Source organism: Trachinotus anak, unplaced genomic scaffold, assembly GCF_046630095.1.
Source record: "Trachinotus anak isolate AG129_WGS33_773 ecotype Australia unplaced genomic scaffold, CSIRO_AGI_Tana_v1 ptg000031l, whole genome shotgun sequence".
Lineage (NCBI taxonomy): Eukaryota > Metazoa > Chordata > Actinopteri > Carangiformes > Carangidae > Trachinotus > Trachinotus anak.
The window spans coordinates 3,662,083-3,682,016 of record NW_027273882.1 but is presented as its reverse complement, the minus strand read 5'-3'; the positions used below and the strand labels follow the sequence as shown (position 1 = coordinate 3,682,016).

At 40.8% G+C, this 19,934-nt stretch overlaps 1 protein-coding gene across 1 annotated transcript in view; it reads right to left on the bottom strand.

Moving 5' to 3' along the window:
* The window catches only part of map3k5 (mitogen-activated protein kinase kinase kinase 5), a 67,655-nt gene that overhangs the window by 7,151 nt on the left and 40,570 nt on the right, over window positions 1-19,934 (bottom strand). Inside the window, exons 9-22 of the mRNA XM_071468020.1 lie at window positions 18,957-19,116; window positions 17,213-17,366; window positions 16,936-17,043; window positions 15,788-15,840; window positions 14,186-14,281; window positions 11,234-11,315; window positions 9,442-9,575; window positions 7,716-7,843; window positions 7,485-7,621; window positions 5,776-5,881; window positions 4,103-4,260; window positions 1,783-1,960; window positions 1,325-1,342; window positions 681-858 (exon numbers count right to left, since the gene is read on the bottom strand). Coding sequence (XP_071324121.1) covers window positions 681-858; window positions 1,325-1,342; window positions 1,783-1,960; window positions 4,103-4,260; window positions 5,776-5,881; window positions 7,485-7,621; window positions 7,716-7,843; window positions 9,442-9,575; window positions 11,234-11,315; window positions 14,186-14,281; window positions 15,788-15,840; window positions 16,936-17,043; window positions 17,213-17,366; window positions 18,957-19,116 — 1,690 coding nt within the window. The remainder of the gene's footprint in view (window positions 1-680; window positions 859-1,324; window positions 1,343-1,782; window positions 1,961-4,102; window positions 4,261-5,775; window positions 5,882-7,484; window positions 7,622-7,715; window positions 7,844-9,441; window positions 9,576-11,233; window positions 11,316-14,185; window positions 14,282-15,787; window positions 15,841-16,935; window positions 17,044-17,212; window positions 17,367-18,956; window positions 19,117-19,934) is intronic.

The window sequence follows — 19,934 nt, the reverse complement described above, 5'->3', positions numbered from 1 at the left end:
TGTAACCATTTCTGTTTTGTATTTCTATTGCGTTTTTCTGTTGTGTGTGTTTCTGTTTCACTGCTGCACAACCAACCGGGGACAAATGGAGTCAATCATTGATGAAAACAGCTTGTTTTTGTTGACAGCTGACACCAGTTTTTCTATTCTATTGAACATTTTCTTAAAGCACTCCCTTAAATTACATGTATCCAGTGTTCAAAAAGCCTCTGGAGAAACATTTACACCAGTGACAACAATAAAATCTGTGTGGTTGCAAGATGATTAACAGGGAGGAAACCAGAAAAAACATATTTCTGCAAAACAATGTTATAGCTTACTTATTTATTTGGACTTTCCTCGTATTTTATTCTTGTTAATTACTGCTAATTTGACTTCTATTCAAAAACATAAGGGAAAAATAACTCTTTGGTTGAACTGGTCATAAATAGGAAACATGCAATAATAGATACTCCTTTGTTTTAATGGGTCACAAGCTAGAAATGTTGGGAACCATCGATTTACACCTTCCTGGGACACTTAAACACTATTTGCATTGGAGTCCATCAGCGTGTTATCATCAGTTCTGCAGCCATATCCTAACCAACGAAATGACCATGTCAGATTTTTAATAAAAGGCAGCTCTGACCTCATTCACTTGACTTATAAAAAATGAAATGTCTGGGATCCACTTGCTCTACCTGAGGAAGAGCGACCTGGGCCCCTTGACATCCCTCTCGCTGTAGCACTTGACGCTGGGCTTGAAGATGAAGGGGTTGGTGTTGAGGTCGTTGTCAGGGGAGACGGAGCCGTATTCACTGCTGCTGCTGGTGTCCTCTACCACCACCGGCACCGGCAGGGAGATGCTGCGGAGGTACTCTGAGGGACACAGCAAATGCAAGATGAAATAAAAACCTTACTGGTACTTCATGTATCGTTTGTACACTAATAATCTGATGTATTCATCATCTTTGTTGCACAGAGAGAGACTGTTTTTTGTAGCAGCTAACGAAGAGAACCAAAGCTTTTAAGATGGTGAAAGCCTGATTCTAATGCCTCAAATTGACGCTACTTCATCATTATGTTTAGCTCTGTCTCATGCATTTTGAGGAAATGACATAATCCCTGTTTCATATCGAAATAGATTATAAAGACATTCAAGAATTTGGAAAGAGGTCATGTTGTGCAACATTCTTGGAAAGGGCAGAGTGGTGTGAGGGAGGTAACTGCTGGTAGAAGAATAATGAAACCTGTTCTCGATACTCTTAAGCAAAGCAGGAAGACGTTTCTTGGAACTGCTTCTAGTTTATGTGTGGGAGAATAAAAAAAGAGTGAAACAACTCACCTGACCCTGGTGACAGAGCTGTAGAAGAAAAAACATAAAAAGTTAATCAAGGATAAAACAACAACTGTTGTTACTAGAGCTTCAGAGAAGCCTGAGAGAGGAGATGTAAAACTACACTGAGATGGTTTTGGTTTTTAAAACCACAAATATATGTTGTAACGGAAATGAACGCTTCTAATAAAACACAGAGAGAGTGTGAAACATGGGACCTTTAAGGGTGCGTTCAAGTTGCAGATTAACACTTTGTTCATAAGGAGCAGGTGGAAATTATTAGCAGACATCTAAGGACACTCACAACACAGCAAAAGTGCATTACATTTTAGTGGTTATGGGGGAGAGCTGTTTCACATTTTTCATGCTATGCAATTTTAAATAGTTGATATTTTTATCATGAAGCTTATCTGTGACTTTGTGGAAGTTATTGGACATCTCAGCTGCTGAACCGAACTACACTCCACCTGTGAAGCTGCTCTTGCTCTTCTTCTTGCGGCTGGTGACTGTGAGGAACTCGTCGGTGAGCAGGTCGAGGGCAGTGGCGCGGCGGTCCGGGTCGGGCTCAAAGCAGCGCAGGATGAAGGCTTTGGCCTCCAGCGACATGGACTCTGGGATCTCTGGATGGATCTTAAACATGCCCACCTGCGGACAAAGCACACATGGTCGGTCCAGACCCCTTATTTCAGACATGTAAAAGCACACGGCTTCTGTGACCTCTCTGAGATCTCCTGCTCTTAGGGTAAATTATTTGGTCAACTACAAGGAGACAGCTTAGGCATAAAGTGAATGTTTACCCTGGGGAATTATGAGACTGTGCCTCAGGCTTGACTTTAGCTCGGGTAATGAGCCGAGAGAAATAACGCTCAAAGTTCAAGCGTGAGACTCTCATGACGAAAAGAACGCTCGAAATTCCTGTCATTGCTGATAAGGAATGTTGACTTAAGATTAGCAGGGAGATGCCCCTCCCTTGAGACATTCCACAGGGATGAGTGAAGAGTATATCAGGACTACTTGAGAAAAGTCTACACACCTTGCAAAGTGCAGACACAACGGGAGATCCTTTTTAAGATGAAGGTGATCTGATTGCATTTATATTTGTGAGCAGATCTCAGTTTCGGCTTTTAAGTTTTGTTTATATTCGGCGCAGGACCGCCTGTTTGCATTCACAGCCCTTTAATTAAATTATACTATATGGAAAATTCCATGATTCGGGGTAATAAAGCCTTTCAGACAACCCTTGAACATATTTACTGCCCTTAATGAGCTACATATGGCTGAGAAGAATATTTCATTGGTGTGCAGCACTTTACATTTCCATCCAAAGCAAACACACTTCAAACAAAATCACATACACACAGAGACTGGGGGAAAAAAGGGAGGTTGTGAGGGTTCGTCTCAACGAGCTACACGTGTTTGTTTGTGTTCAAACAAATGCTTGTGCACAGAGTTTCTACTGGGCTCGATCACGTTACAACACGCAGGTGGTAACACAATGCAGGTGCGTAACAGCTGACTGAATGAAAAGGGGAACTGATAAGTGCAGACACCAGAGTTGCTGATTATTTCATCTGATTGTGTCTCTCTCATAAGGTCGCCTGAGGGAAAGTGGCTGTTTAAAGACAGAGAGTCAGCATAAGGCAACAGATTCACTGATGTAAATAGATTTTAAACGTCCAGGCTTGTAGGAAAAGCCTTGTACAACACACATCTGTACATCTGCTCTCTGTACTTTCAATGTGCCAGTCGAAGTGTGGGTCAGTTTGTGGGTAAATAAATTACAAATAAATACAGAATGAAAATAAATAAATAAATAAATAAATGAATAGTCGCCAAACATGGTTTCTTGCCAGGAGCAGGTGGAGGTGATTGTTGCATCGTTTTCTTCGTATAACAAAAGGTTATAATCTGGTCACTGAGCAGCGCTACATCTTCAGGCCAGATTGGAGGATCCAGTGAGTCGCTATCAGAAAGTGATGAGACGAGCCAGGCTAGCTGGTTAGCATGCTAACTTCAGTAGAAGAAAAGTAGTGATAGAAACAATAGTTAACACTGGTGTCGGTTTCAGCTCTTAGTGAGTAAAAGAATGAAGTTTGATGCTGAACTCATAGCGTTTCTTTTAGACTGGTGACGCTGGCTATGTAGCAATAGCAAAACTTACAAATAGCTTCTTTAGCATAGCAATATTAGTGATACTCAACCTAGTGATAGCTGAAACAGATTGAGGAGGTGTAAACCACTTCTGATTAAATTTACATACTTAGGTCATGCTATATAGCATGTTATATGATATCAACTGAACCTTCTGACAGCTAATCAGGAGGTTAATTTGCTAATTAAATGTGTAACTTTATACAGTATATTTTATTGTAATTCTCTTGTTAATTTATACAGAAAAATAAAAGACCACATAATATATTCACAACTAATGTGAAAGAGTTGGAAAGGGTTTTCCTATATTTGCTTGACCTTAAATAATTCTTCAGTTTACATTAAGAATATCTTCTTAAATAATTTACTAATTTACAAGTTCACATAATAAAAACTGTGATATATTATCAGATACTGTAGAACACTGTGTATATCAGGGGAGCAATTATCATCTCTCAAACATGAAAATTGACCACATCCTCACTTCTGTTGAAATGGCAGAGCCGCAGCTGTTCGTCGGCATGGGTGACCAACAATCTCTTCAGAAACAGCTGTTCACCATCCTCCTACAGCCTGGTTGCTAAAAATAAGTTATCCAGTGGGATAATGGGAAATGTAACCGCTGGTGTCTCTCACCTTGAACATGGCGGCCTGTGGTTCTCCCAGTTCATAGAAAGGTGGTTTCCCAGTTGCCATTTCTATGATGGTGCAGCCAAGAGACCAGATGTCTGCTGGTTTACCGTATCCCCGAGGACCCTTGTCTATAATTTCAGGAGCCATGTACTGTAGTGTGCCTGACAAACAACACATAAAACATATAAAATACTTAGACAGACAAAATTAGCATTTAAATAAAATATTTCTCTCTGTCATGTGGTGTGTGCTTTGCAGGCTTTCAGCAGGGGGTGTTAAATATACTTTCATTTATTAAATATTAATGGCTTTAGATTTCTAAAGGATTGTCATTGAAGGAATAAGTTGGGATATAATCTTATTTGCATTAATTTCATTCTTAAACTGTGGATTTGTGACATTTAAACAAACCCAGAGCTCTTTCTGCTAAGCTAAGCTAACTGGCTGCCGAACTTCACTTGACAACAGTATCGATCTTCTGTGTGGTTTTTTTTTCTTAGGTTGTCTGATATGATTTATCTAATCTAATTCTGATCTTGCTGCTGCCTTTCTTGGCCACAAACTCTAGAAAAAGACCGTATCATTTCTTTGATCAGAAAGACAAACACACAAGCCTAATTAGAAAATGAATGATTAAATAAGTAAATTATTGACTGTACTGAGTATCAAAAATGTGCAGGAAAAGCTCATCATTAACTTATCTTAATGACATTCAGTCACTGAGTCAACAGTAGACGCAAAATTGTTGCATTCATGCTTCAGGAGAAATAGATTTTCTTCTGCTCTTTGTGCATTTTGTGGTCAACTGTCTCCACATGTAAGGCTAAGGATGCAACAGGAATTGCAGATCAACTTTTAGCTCATGTATTACATGAAAGTGACGTCAGCAGTGTGCAAAAGATGATGTAAAAGCCAAAAATAGCCTTCATTAGACCTGATTATACGTTACCTGTGGCCTGAGGTTGTGACACAGTTCTTTCAAACAACCAATCTGGTTACAAAAGCTTTAACAGGGCTTATGGCCTTGTGTGTGCAACAGTAAAGGGCCTTTCTCTCTGTGCTGTCACATAATCACAGCTCAGAGTAACATTTTCAGCTTCCATTGAAAGGACTCTTTTGTTCTAATAATAACCTGCTGCCTGTGTATTTGCTGCTTTTAGAGGCTGGTGTACTGAGCTAAAAACAGACAGGGACACATTTATAGCAGGCCTGGGCTATAAAAAGGAGTAGCCCAGTTTCCTGAAAGAGCTCCACCATTCAGGGTAAGTCCCTGTCTGCTCCAATCACCTGCCAGATGAGCTACTGCAAGAGGTCAAACTCAGCTGTGATTGGCTGCCGTGGTGGTGGCATCATGGGGGCACAAACCTGCCCGAGCTGACCGCGGACTGATGCCAGACCTGCCGAGCCAGACGTCTCGGAATAGCAACAGTCAGCTGTTCTTAGTGATTTCACCTACAGGAGCTAAATGAGAGTGGGTCACTGCTCTGAAATGGTGACAGCCAGAGAGAAGAGTTACCTGTGTGGGGTTTCCTCACTGCTCAGCATCGTTCACGGCCTCTACTGAACAAAGTTTAGCCCCTTGCTCTTCTGTTTAGCATTTAGCAGCTGTTATTTTTTTTTGTGCAGTGGGGAAAATGAAGTAATTTTGGTCTGTCAGTCAGCGGGTCAGGGCGTACCTGTGAAGGTCTCAGTGCAGGGGTTGATCCCAGCCAACCTCTTGGATGTGCCAAAATCTGAAATCTTCAGGACGCCGCTGTAGGTGTTGATGAGAACATTATCACCCTGCAGATTGAAAAGACAGTCCGTGAGAACAGACCCCACCCATTCAGCCGCTTAAATTCCAAGACCGTGACGGTATTGAGATCATGTGAGGTGCTTGCACGTCCTTAAGAGTGACAAACAGCAGGTTACAGCAACATTATGTCTGTGGGAGGAGGAGGAGGAGGAGGAGGATGGCCTCCCAGCCAAAACAAGGTGATTAACATTTATGTGCTGCTAATGACGCTTATATGACTGCGCTGTTAAATCAGGTGGATGCTTGGTGAAGACGCTGCTCGCCCTAATGACCGTCTGTGATGGAGGCGTTATCAGCGTTTGTTTGTCATGGCTGAGATAAAACGGGGGAGGGGATCTGATGTAAGAAAAAAGCAAGTCAGGTTTGCTGTTGTAGCCAAAGAGCTATAAAGAAAATGCTAAAACGCAGCGAGCAGCTGGGACGCTCCTGGAATGTGTTCACACCAAATCCAATTTACGCTGCACAGAGAGCCACAGGGAAGCAGTGAAAACAAACAGTGAATGAGAAGCTTCTGGGTTGAACTTTTTTTCTTGTTTCCATACAAGAAAAAAAAAAAGTCACAGACATGTGTGAGCGTCTGTGTCAGCTTGTTTTGGTGGAGCTTATTAATATCTTTGTGTGGGTGGATGTATTTGTTCTTATGTTAATCTTAATGTCTTATAATGTCTTAAATAAACCCGCCTTGCCTTGCATTTTCTTCTTATATTTTATTTATTCTTCTGTACATGTTTTGTGTTGTGTATGCATTTGAAATGAAAGGAAATGTCTGTTGCATTAGTCCTACATACATCATCACTGGAGCAGTTTCAGTACAGAGCTCCGTGTTTGTTTAATTGTTCCTCAAACAAAGCTCTGCAAGGAAACACTGCCCAGAGAAACACCACAAAGGAACTCTGCACTAAAAATACTTTAACTTTGAAAGATCCCTTCTTGGCACTGGATTTTGTCCACCATCCCTTACTGTACATTGTGTCTTATAATGGCCAGTATGAACAGGAGGAACGGTTACAGCAAGCAGAACCTGTTTCACTGCACACACAGGTACCAGTGTATTGTTTTAAGACAGACTTGAAAATATGTGAACCGATCCCTTCAAGCCGATAAAGGTTTCTTGTAATGAAATCAGCTTTGCATAAAGTTCCTTTGCATAATAAACTGTCCTAGCTGCAGTGCAGTCTGCTCCTCTCATGCTTTTCTTCAGTGTTTCTCTGATTATGTTTTTGCAGTGAACCTCCCAGAGATCACCTGTCGCTCTGGCCACTGGCCAGCACTGACGTCTTTTGTGTTGATGAAGCTGGAGTTTCTGCAGGTGGTTGCTCCGCTGCAGCTCTCACTATATGTGCTTACTTATTATAACAAAATGCAAGTCTCCTGTGCAGCAGTGTTTTTTTTTCCCTTGGAAAGACTGCTGCACAAGAGTGGCTGTGACAGTGAGTGCAAACAGTTTCATGAAGAAGCAAGCTCCTAAATGCAGCTTGGTTCAATATCCTTGTAGAATATAAACCAGTGATAATAAAGATGATTCTCAGATGGTTCTCTGCAAAGAAAATTAAAGGAATATTAACAGCACAATAACTTCTGTTTCGGTACCTTTATGTCTCTGTGTGCTATCTGGTTGTCGTGCAGGTATTTGAGCCCCTCCAGGATCTGTCGTGTGTAGAAGCCGATGGTGGGCTCGTTGTTTTTCAGAGGACCCCACTTAGACCTCAGCAGTGCCGACAGACTCCCTGCACACAATGACAATTAAATTAAGTTGCAGGTATTTTTATTTGCTTCATTTCCTCTTCAGGAGCATGAACTCTAATAACAGGCGTGTCTCACCTCCAGGGACCTGCTCCATGAAGATCTTGATGAAACCGTTCTCGCTGATGGAGCCGAGGTACTGGACAATGTTCTTGTGCTTTAAGTGTTTGTGAAGAGCGATCTCCTCGTGGAGCGGCTGAGAGTACCTGCGTTAAAGAAACCAGACGTCAAATGTTACAGAATGAAGCACTGCAGATGTAGAGGAGGCTTTAAAAGTACCAGTGTCGGGCATCATGCTTATACAATAATAAAAGAGGTTACAATAAAGTACTGACAACTAGTGAAAACTAAAGAAGAGAAAGATTTTTGTCTCTATCTCCCTTTTGTGGGTTTTCACTTGGTCCATACTTCAGCAAATTACAAATTCCCAAATGCGAGGTGATTTAAACGTCTCACTTTGTCCAAACAACAGTTTAAACTAAAGACATCAAGCTCAGTTTATTATTATTATAAAACCTATAAAATATTACAATTGCCTGTCAGCAGTGAACTTAGCCACTATTCTCATTATTGTTTCAGCTCAAAATAATAATAATAATAATAATGGGGATTATAGAGATGCTATTATAACTCCCTGTGTCCTTTCCTCAGTGACATCCTGGAATCAGGACAGATATATATGACAACTGACAACAAGAGCCAAGAGCCAAAGACCAAAGGAAAAAATCACTGAGGCTGCATATAAAAGCTGCCTGCCAGCATTTTCTCTTCACATTCAGCTCCCTGCATGAATCTGTCTCTCTCTCTCTCTCTCTCTCTCTCTCTCTCTGTGTCTCTCTGTCTTGAGATTTCAATCCTCTTCTGAATTATTTACCCAAATTCTCCACATTCTTGGCAGCTGAGCGCCCCGCTGACTCGCTGATGTGATTAGTGGAACAAAGCGTGGCAGTGGACTCATCTAGCCTGTGAGAGAGCCTGGCGATCTGAGATGAGTAGGCAGAACCACGAGGAGACAGGCATTTCGAGCAGAGACAGCGGAGGGAATAAAAGGCGGAGGGGTGGGAGTTGGCCCACGCAGCTCTCCCTAACCAGTCACTCAAGTGGATACCAGCCCACTGGAAACCAGAAACCACCAGGGACGCTGCTGACGAGCGCTTCAGCCTCTCCATCGGAGGAAAGCGGCACTTTTCCTAATGATGCTCAACACTGGTGCATAACAAGATGAGGCATTAGCAGCTCAGACACCTGTTTACATCCAGGCTCTAATTTAATCTGTGCACAGGATGATAAACACAAGATTTGCAGGGAGGGGGGCTAAAGATGTAAAAATACGCCCTGAGGGGGGCTTCACATCAAAAGAGCCAATCCCCTCAAGAACATGAATGTGCTCAGTAGAGTCCATGGAAATCTGCATATTGATTACAAAATATCTTGTATGCAGATATGACATTTTGCTCTGATGTTGGCACTGTGACAAAGGTCAGAGGGTCACCAAAGATACTATGATTCACCCTCTGGGACCATGAATATTTACAGAGAACTTAAAGGTCCCCGTGGAGTCTTTTTTTGATAGTTGACAGTTTGGAGAGAGACGGCTGAGGGAAGAGTGTGATATGCAACAAGTATGATGAGCCCCTGAACCGCTGGGCCCTCAGTGGTTCCTCGTAGTGTTTGTGATAAACATGAGCTTCTGGATGCACCTGCAGGCACCCAAGCATGTAGGTGGTGCAATGCACGTTTCTGCTGCTGCTCTCACGCTGGAGGTGATGTCTGTTGAAATGCTGTGAAACCTCTGTTTTCTCACCTGCTGTCTCTTTCTGGTATTTCTTTGATGGCCAGTCGGACTTGGTTGCTGAGGTCTCGGCCCGCGTACACCACTCCAAACGTGCCTTTTCCCAGAACCACCCTCTCTCCGTGCTCGTCGTACTCATAGTCGTACTGTGGAGCAAGGACAACAAGCATTACACATCATTTTTATAGTTTATTAGAGTAAAGTACAGTAGATTTAATGTTACACTCACTGTAGAGTCCTGATATATTCTGTGCTTGTAGTATTGTAGTATTTGATGAATCCCATTCTCTGAAATACTTACTGTAAACCATTAATTAACTGCATTTGGCTACTATAACTGAAACTAATCTGAGTTGCTGCATTTTTCCTGAAGAAACAAAATGTTGATACACCAACATTTACACTATAAAGCTGCAGAGACTTGTCACATAAATAAAAAAATAAAAAAAATCTAATAAAAATAAAAAATAAATTAAAAGACACAGGTATGTGTCTGTTTCTTGTAGCTGTGCTATATTATTTTTTAGCATTGTTCTCTTTTTATTAAAACGCTTTCCTGACATATGTTGGACAAATCCAAAAAACAAAATCATCTGATTTTGATAATTAACTTTAGATTTCTTTTTGTAATCACATTACTTTAAACCCTGTTACATCGATTCCTCTGTGAGAAAGGCACAGTCAATGCTCTTTTCCTCTGTGAAACATGTGATTAATGTTTACAGGAAACACGCTGAGGAAGACTCTGGTTTCAGGTTGACAGCTCGACTAACTGACAGTGAATCCAGGCCGATCACTCGTGTGCTGCACTGAACACAGATATAAAATCTCCTCTGAGAGAAACCTGTTAGACAGTTGATATGTGCCATGCTGAGTCAAAGAGGGTGCGGCTGCGTTTTGGGTAATTAGCTTATCTTTTCCCTGGGCTCTGCAGGGAGAAACAGGTGAATGCAGCAGCAGGTGTCTGCTCTGTAGCGTCACAGCACACAAAGCACACGAGAGCAAAAAACTCAGGCCTTATTCCAGCTGGTTCCTGCTCATTTCTCTGGGTTTGCAGCTGAGATTCATTTCACACATTCTAATGCAAATTGCGAGACGCTGGATTAGAAAAGTGAAATGGAAAACCTGAGTTCATACATGATTAAAACAGATTTATATTCTAAAAAGCGAAGCGACGGAGATACACAGTTGATTCTTTTGAGAGAGGCACAAATACAGTCAAATATCCGGCACTAAATAAGAACTTGTTAATTACCTGTTGAAAGATTTTATTCTTTCTCTACTTCAACTTTTGATGGATATCATATTTCCTGTGACATTTAAGTGCATGAGAAAAATATATACACCACAGAAACCCAACAGGATGTCACAAAAAAATGTGGGGAAACAAAAGGGTAAACTGTTGTTGTTGTGCATGCATTAAATAAAGTTGCACGAGTAAGTTGCACGGCTGAAAAGTTATGTATTTTGCTAAATCTGTGCTGCAGGAACAGAAAATGATATTTTCATCATGTTGTTTAAAGTTATAATGTAAGGATTCCTGTATCTAAACAGAATCTGATATTATCTTTATATGAGATCTCACTTAAAGACTTTATTAGGTAAAATATATAGACATCAAACTAGTGGAACTGTGAGTTCAGTCAGAAGTACAGCAAGAGCTCTGGCTCTGGAGCAGGTTGACACTGATTCAAAAATGCAAAAAAAAAAAAAAATTCAATTTTAAGGCTGCAACTCAAACTTTTCAGGAATAGGTTTAATATAACTACATACACTGAGCAGCTGTACAAATAAAACCTCTCACCTCTAAGGCGTCACTGTCACAGTCTCCCTCCTCTGGACCTTTCCAGGTCTCCTCTGTTATGCTGTTGACCAGATCGCAGAATCTGCCAAATGAAACTCTGGGTTAGTCTCATGTTCAGTACAAACTGCCCAGATCACGAACAGCATGAAGACATTTTCTCTTGTTTTGGCTCTGAAATTTCAAATCATGTTTGTCGGTGTGTTCATAATTGGTAAACATAGCAGTGAGATTATGGGGTTACTGTGGTCAGATATGGATGTAAACAACCTCAAAATGAAGCAGAACAAACAAATTAAACCTTGTAGTCATTGTTTGTTTTCAGAGCCGACACGCTGGGGAGGAACCAACACAGCAAAAAAAACATGTCACTGTCCTAAATACTTAAAGACTGCAACGTATTTACATAAAGGCATTTTACTGATTCACTCCCACTCAGGGTGAATTACAATGAGTTAAGTCTAAATTTGAGATTGCCAACATTTCATTTTAGATCCTAACTAGTCATTTTGCAAACCATGTAACTGTGCTTTAGAAATCTCTGTATTTTTGCTTTCTGTTGAAGGCATCCACTGGTTTCCATTCATTTCTGCTGTAATTGTTGTACTAATGGAAACCAATGGCTGGAAAACTACATAAAAAACCTAAAACTATACAGCCTGCATGTAAAAATGTCATTTATAAAAGCTTTGCACTTTTATTTGCCTGGGTTTATCTAATTGTAATGCTGAAATGTTCCAGTTTTTCCCACATGAAACAATTTTATTTTGAAAAGGTGCCGCATAACTATAGGTTATTCTATTGTTATTATATTATTAATGCATCCAGTCCAAGAGCCTTGACATCAACCTTATTCTAGCATATTTCTCTGTTTCTCATAAAGAAATGATGCAAATCTTACATCAGGGACATTTGACGCACAGAGTTGTTGGCTGAGCTCCATTAATTACATACTGTGACTGTGTGTCTTTATTTAGCTGCTGGTCTCATCCTGAAGGGTTACAGTATGTTTACATGTGCACCTCCCACACATATACATACATACAATGACCTTTACTACTCCCACTGTGCACAAGCTGTGAATTAGGCGCCTCGTCATGCTGTCACACAAGGCGCACCTGCAGGTGTTTGATGACACACACGTGTGCCTGTGCATGCACACACGCCACTCACGCACAAACACAAACACAAACACAATCAGACTGTGTGTCTTCCTCTTTCTACCACCTTCCTTCCTTCCTTCCTTCCCTCCTTCTCACCCCTCCAATCCCACCGTCGCTCCTCTTTCTTCTTCGTTGAAAAGGAAAGCAGCATCATAACAACAGCAGGCATGACTCACTGACTCTCACACTCCGGATAATGGCACTGGAAGCGCTCGGGAGCCTCTGATGTGAGAGTCACAAGTCTGAACACTCAGCCAGCAGCTAGTGAGGACTGTCGTGGTGACGGGGAGGTGCAACATTTCCCACCTGAGCGCTGAGCTGACAGGAGGGCCTGAACTGCTGTAGAGATGGGTACAACTTTGGAAGAGATGATCTCACCGCAGTGGGAAAGAGCTTATGGTCTTTCTTGGCTAACGTGTCTTTCGGATCAAAATCCATCTGATGTTGGATCAATGACGGCTACATTTTAATGAATAAAACCTGAGCTGGTTGTCCATTAATCACTGGCTGGTGTTGATCTCTTGTCTTTAGTAATAATGAAGTTATAATATTATAATATTAGTAACCCATTAATAAAGGTTTAAAATGTTGTTAATAACTGCAGCCTTTCTTATCAATAGTTTATATGTGACCTTTAAAGCTTAAGTCAATTATTTATCATTTACTAAATTTATCATAAAATTTATTATTAGGAAGTGACACCCACAGTAATATCTGACTCACAATAACACAACTGGAAGTCTTAAAGGTCCCATATTGTATAAAGTGAGATTTTTTTGTTTGAGATTGATTATAAAGCAGGTCTAGGTTCTATATTAATACTGTGAAAGTATCAAAGTGCTCAGTCCACAGAGAAATGCACACAGCCTGTATTCAGAAACTGAGCCTCAAAACAAGCCATGAGGTTTTCTGTAACTTTGTGATGTCACAACAAAGCAGTCACCGCTCTCATCCCTGCCCGAAGCCCCGCCCACCCGGACCCACAATTCAACGGTGCAGGATTTGGTTTCTCCGAGTGTTTACCTGAAATGTGATATATATTTTTTTGATCACTCAGAAAACAGTCAGCCAATCAGAAGAGAGGAGCCACCTCGGAGCCTCTCTTTTGATTGGCCCAATGACCTGTTGTTACTAGACCTCCATAGAGAAGCCTGAGGCAGGAGATGTAAAACCACACTGAGATGGTTTTTGTTACTTAAAACAACAAATATATATCTTCTTATGAATATCAATACTCCAAATAAAACCCTTACGATTTATAAAATATGGGACCTTTAATCTTTTTCTGTTTATGTGAATGGGTAGAAAATTGGTGTTGGAGTTAATGTTTAACATAATAACATAATAACCCTTCTCATGTAATATATTTATGAACAATTTTTCCTGTTAAAGTAATCATTCTTACATTTCTGGGTTTGAGAACAGTTAATAAAATCTAGATTTTTATTATTTCTATTTTTTTGTTTTTTCCTCAAATATCTCAAGAGGCATCGGATGGATAGCCGTAACATTTGGTACAGACGTTCACGTCCCCTCCAGGATGAGTTGTAACAACTTGATGATTCCTTGATTTTTCATGTAGTACAACCAGGAGGTCAAACAGTGAGTAGAGTCTCACAGAGCCTGCTAGCACTGCTGCACACTCTTTAGATTTCTGGCTCATAAAAACCAGATTATATCCTTTCTAAAGTCACAGTAAAATGACATGAAGTAATTTCTTTGTCACATTAAGTAAAGATTTATAGTGTTATAATGATGCAGATGCAGAGAGACTGAGAACAGACTGACCGACCTTTTACAGTGCATCTCTGTGCAGAAATAGATCTGGAAGTCTTCTGCATTGTGGAGGACGTAGAGGAAGGCACTGCGCTCGTCGAACTTGGAGATGCTGAGGAAAAACAGTCCACAGTTAGTCGAACAATAGCCCCATGAGAGCAAATATGACTCAGAGGATGAATGAAGCCTTTCACCAGACTCGTGACATCAGCATCAAATCTCTGGGATGAAATGAAAGACTGTTTGTCACTGCATGTGGACAGCCACTCCATCAAAACACAGAGTGAAGGATGCATACACAGATGTAACAACAATACATCCTGCTGGTATATACACTGTGTGTGAGTATGATGCTGCAGCACCAGAGTTTGTTTCTAGGCAGAATTCCGCATCTGGAACAAACATAAATGTTGTTTTGCAAATTGACAAATTAAATGATGCTAAATTTCTGCACAAAAGATGCACAGCTTCCATTCAACAACTAAACAGAAACTTTTTATCCTCTGGGATGAGCGCTTGCTGAATTCTGCCGAGGCCAGAGTGGCCGAGCCAGACAACGGAGTGCCTGTATGTGTGGTCGTATTGTTGCTGGAAGAGCTGCAATTGTGTCCCACTGACTGTCTGCAGGCTGAGTGGGCACAGAGAATGAGTCGTTCCCTAGCAACATGTGAGCACAGCCCTCCACTTTTCCCTCCGATCTGACACTGAATTCCTTTGAGGGCCGTGGAAAAGCAGGCGCAGAGGAAGACATCATGAAAACTCTGTATGGCAGAGTGTCTGTGATATAAATGGAGCTGGTACAGCATGGAGCTGTGATAGGGATGTACAATACATACCTGCACGCTCTGTTATGCTGCTGCACGTCATATATGTGGAATCAAATGATTTTTCTGCATGACTGTGACTCTTTTTCAAACAGCTTTAGTAGCGAATCCACATGTTTGCATGGCTCATAAATTCTATATATTATCAAATATTAGATGCTGACTGGAAAAATCATTAGTTTTGCTTCTCTAGAATTCAATTACTTGTACTGTATGTGCATCTAAACTTGATGCTGTTTATACTCTTTCGAGAGAATTTTTCTTGTCCTGTTTCTCTTGTCTGTGTCGCACTTGGCCGACTCCTTTGTAAATACTTTTTAATTAAGTTTTGTCAGCTTTGTATGCACAGGAGCTGCTGTTGCACATTAGCATGCAACTGATGCAGGCTAATATAAATGCAATATTAATGACAATTCATTAGGCAGTGACAGTCTGCTATCTGAGCATAATAAGAGTTGAAAACTAGCTATAAACATGGTTGATGAGCTTGTTTTTAATAGAGCTGTGACATTTAACTTGATGGCACAAATTATTTTGAACATTTTCCCCAGATTCTGTTTATTTTTCCTGTCTTTTATCTTGTTTTTGCACTTTTTTATTCTTGTGAAACACTCGATAGTTTCACCTCTTCCTGCCTCTAAAAAAGCTTTCAAATGAAACAACCTCATTTTCTTCCAACCCACCATCTCCCATGATAAATCTAAACCAATCACCCTCATGGAGGCAGGTGTGAGGTCGTTGTCACATCCCTCAGCTTTAATATGAGCACGCCATTAAAGGCAGCAGACACTGACCTGACACCTCGTACTGATGTGGCGCTGAAGTTCCACTCATGAATCCCTTTGTGCTGCAGGACAGATCGAAACAAATAACATCATTACAGCTTCTGAGAGACAGTAAATCAATGTGCCTGCTGTGTAACACGCTCTGCTGACTGACAACAGCAGACTAGTAGAGTAGCATAATCCAAAACTGACCTTAAAGTAGCAAAAATACATTAGTGGTTTTCATTATATTGATTGTAACACATGCATTTAAGGAAGATCTGAGGTCAGTGTTGCTGAGGTTGCAGGTTTACTGGGTGAGCAAACACTTGTATTCATGTGCTGCACTGCAGGTGAGCCATCATGTGCCATAATATGAGAAAATTATCAATAAGTCAGATGTAAAAAAACCAAAAACTTCATGACAGGAAACAAGAGTGCATTATCACATCACAGTATCCAACCACAGATAACCAAACAGGAAAACTGAAAATCATCATCACCATCCTCATCATCATTATCCGTCTGCTAACAAATGTGACGAGTATCTTTAGTCTAATCATCACTTTGTTCGGATAATGTATCACTGCATCACTGTTGTTGCTGTGGTTACTCTCAGGATCAAACTAGTAGACACTTAGATTGTGGTGCACCAAAGTACGCTTTTTGCACAATGTATGAATTTAAGCCAGACAATCTGTAACAAGAATATTCTGTAGCTATATGATGATTTTTTTTGCTTTAAATAATCTTCAACCGTCACCTCCTATTAAAAGATATGAACAAACTTTACATGTTTCAAGCATGTTTTACCAACAAAACTTACTCACAGTCTTACGAGCCTTAACTGCAAGGCTGCAACTTAACTACAAGGCTCAACTTCCACCACAAGCATCATTATCTTTTTATGCTGAGGGAACTGAAAGCAATTAAGGATTTTGGCGTCCATATTGTCATGTTTTAAACCACAACTTCACCAATTTTTCATCGTCTCCACTTCCACTATTTCTGCTGACAGTGTAATACTGGAGCTGACTGCATATTAAGCCATACAACACTAATCCAGACACTAAAAGACAGACGGATGGATGTTTTTCTAGCTGCTGCATGTTACCGATGTCTTACACCATATTTCATTTAAGATAGGACAGGAGCTTTTATTGCAGCGGGACACTCACCTTGTCATCAGGAGCAACATGCCAGATAGACACTGTGTTGTCATCCACGTCTTTGTTTATGGACAAATATGAAGGCTGGTACACTTTGGTGGGCTCCAGTATCAGCACCTAGAGAAGAAATGTTCACATTTATATTTATTTAACAAATTAATGTTTGCTGCAGGAGCTTCTTCTTTCTTTTTTTTTTTTTTTTTGCCTTCCACATATTGAAACCTGAGAGCCGCCCAGTAAATCTCAGCCAATGTTTGGCCCTGGTTCCTTGGCCGGTGTCACTTACAGGAAATCGGACAGAGGACACATCCTTCTTGGTTGCCTCCACCAGAAAGTCCATCCAGAAATCCACCAGCTCCTGTTTGGGGGCCGGCTGCTCCACACCAGGCTTATTGAAGTGCTGATATATCAAGATGGTCTCCACCAGCGAGCGCAGATACCTGAAATCAGCAAGAGACATTAAAAAAAAAAAAAGAAAATGAATCCAGTGTTCTTGGACAGTCAGAAGCCAAATCATTTTGTGGTTACATTTTACCAAATGTAACCACATCAGCTAAAATGTAACCACATCAGGTCCAAATTCATCCTGTCTCTCATCAGAAAAATCTCATCTCTGATGATGCAAACAAACTGGCAGATAATGTGTGTATCTATTATACAGTTTTACTCCCGTGAACATGGATCAAGAAGAAGATCACAAAAACAAACGACACCATATGATTGTGTTTCCGTGCTGATTAATGTTTGTCTTTGTGACATTAATGGAAACTTAAAGAGTTTTCGCTGCGCTAACACAAATAAAGAACAGCAGGGTCTTTATGCACTGCAGGAAAGGAGCTGCAGACAGTTTACTGTACTACTCCTCAGTCTCATAAAATCCTGTGAAATGAATTTAGCCTCTTAAATTATGCCTTGAAGACAATTGAGCTATAAAAGGATTATGTGAGAGTACCGTGGATTAGATAAGCTTTTCATATGTTAAATTAAAGAATAATTTTGGGCCTTATTTTGCCATCAACACACATCAATAATTCTTCACTTGCGAGTTAAAGTATTGGTTTAGAAAACTTAGTTTATTTAAAGTTAAAGGTCCAGTATTATATAAAGTGAGATTTCCAATTTTGTTTTTTTTTTTTTATTATAAAGCAGGTCTAGGTTCTGTGAGAATATAAAAGTGCTCAGTCCACAGAGAAATGCACAGAGCCCTTATTCCGAAACTGAGCCTCTTAACTAGCCGTCAGGACTTCTGTAACTTTGTGATGTCATAACAAAGCAGTTACCACCCCCAGCTATGCAACAAGCCCAGCCCACCTGGACCCACCATCCAACCTTGCAGTCAGCCAATTGGCTCACCGTCCAGTTCTTGCTAGACCTTCAGAGCCTGAGAGAGGAGATGTAAATCTACACTGAGATGGTTTTTGGTTCTTAAAACCACAAATATATCTTCTTATGGATATCAACACTTCAAATAAAACACTGGAAAAGTGTAAAACATGGGACTTTGTCCAGTTTTTGTCCACAGTTAAATAACAAGAAATTTCATTCAAACAAAAAAGAAAAAAACCTCTTCTCATGCTAGTAATCTTGTTGATGTCATTAAAGCTAACGTTAAATGTATTAGCCTATCCACTACCTGTCCTTTCCAACATTTTAATGTGAAAATCCAGCCTGTTTCTAGCTGCGTTTCCTGTTGAAGAAAAACATTTCTTCCACTTTCTTCTTCCGCGGAGCAAATTAATTGCATCGTAACACATGTTCAACTCTTCACAAAATGTTGCGACACCGGGCTGTCAGAGCCATCAAATCCCTGCAAAGAGAGAGGTGCTGCTCAAATGAGCAAAGTGGTATTTTCTGTTCTCCTCGGGAAATACACCAAATGCTTGCACAATGGCCACAGATGGCCACCGTGGTTTCAAGAGAAAGCAGAGCACACTTCAGATCGCAATGACACAGGCACAGTTGGTGATGGATGTGGTCTGAAATGTGTTTTTCGGCAAGCTAATCTGACAACGGCTTAACTGTCTGCTCACCAGATGGGGGCTTTGAGTTTGAAGAGTTTTTCGGAGGCCTGGATGACCCGGGTGTTGTCGCAGGCCAGGATGCTGGCGCCCAGGAAGAAGCCCACATCCCAGTAGCTCTGCAGCTTGTCCAGGCTTCCTTTTTTACCCAGCAGGCTGCTCAGCTTCACTCCTGGAAAACAAGATGACAGATATGAAAGTATTCTTTATAAAGGAGGATAATTATTTTATTGTGCTTCCCCTTGATAAGATAAGATAAGATAGTGAAGGAAAGACTGTAGCTAGGAGGGGCAAAGAAATGTCCATACTCACCTTGGATATGTCACAACATACAGAATAGAGCTCAGGCTTTGTAATTTGTCATCGTATTTAGTAAGAGATGTTGTCATTATATTCTTGGGTTCTGCTAAACGAAGCTGCCACAACATGTCATACACAGCCTGCTGCACAAGCCAACCATTTGTAGGGGCAGGTGGAGGTCACTGGGATAAGTATATGGGTAAGCAGGGTCTGGAGGGATGGAGGGTGGGGCTAATTTAGGGAGCTGCAGGCTGATTCCCAGGACTGCTTGCTCTGTTTCCCACATTCCTGAGCTCCTCTGAGCCTCGGATTTGAGGACAAAAGCAAAAGATTGGGAACAAAGGCTTTCTTGCTTGCAACACAGGAGAAATTGTTGACATACATTATCTGATTATTTTTTATTAAAGCAGCTATAATTGATATTTTCATAACACAGTGGATTAAACAACTATGTCTAATGTGAAAGGGTACACTTGTAAAGATAAACCCACCGAGAATTACCCAACTCTGCAGCTTCCCTCAACTCTAAGGAGCTTTAAAACTTGTTTCAGCTCATTGTTTTGGTTTTCCAGCCAGTAACTTCATTGTTTTGGTTCATTCTTTCATTATTCGCTTCATAGTGCTGTATTTGGCTGCAGGAGGCCCATGTTTTCAACGGCTGAACACAGACACGGTTAGCAGCTAGCCTGC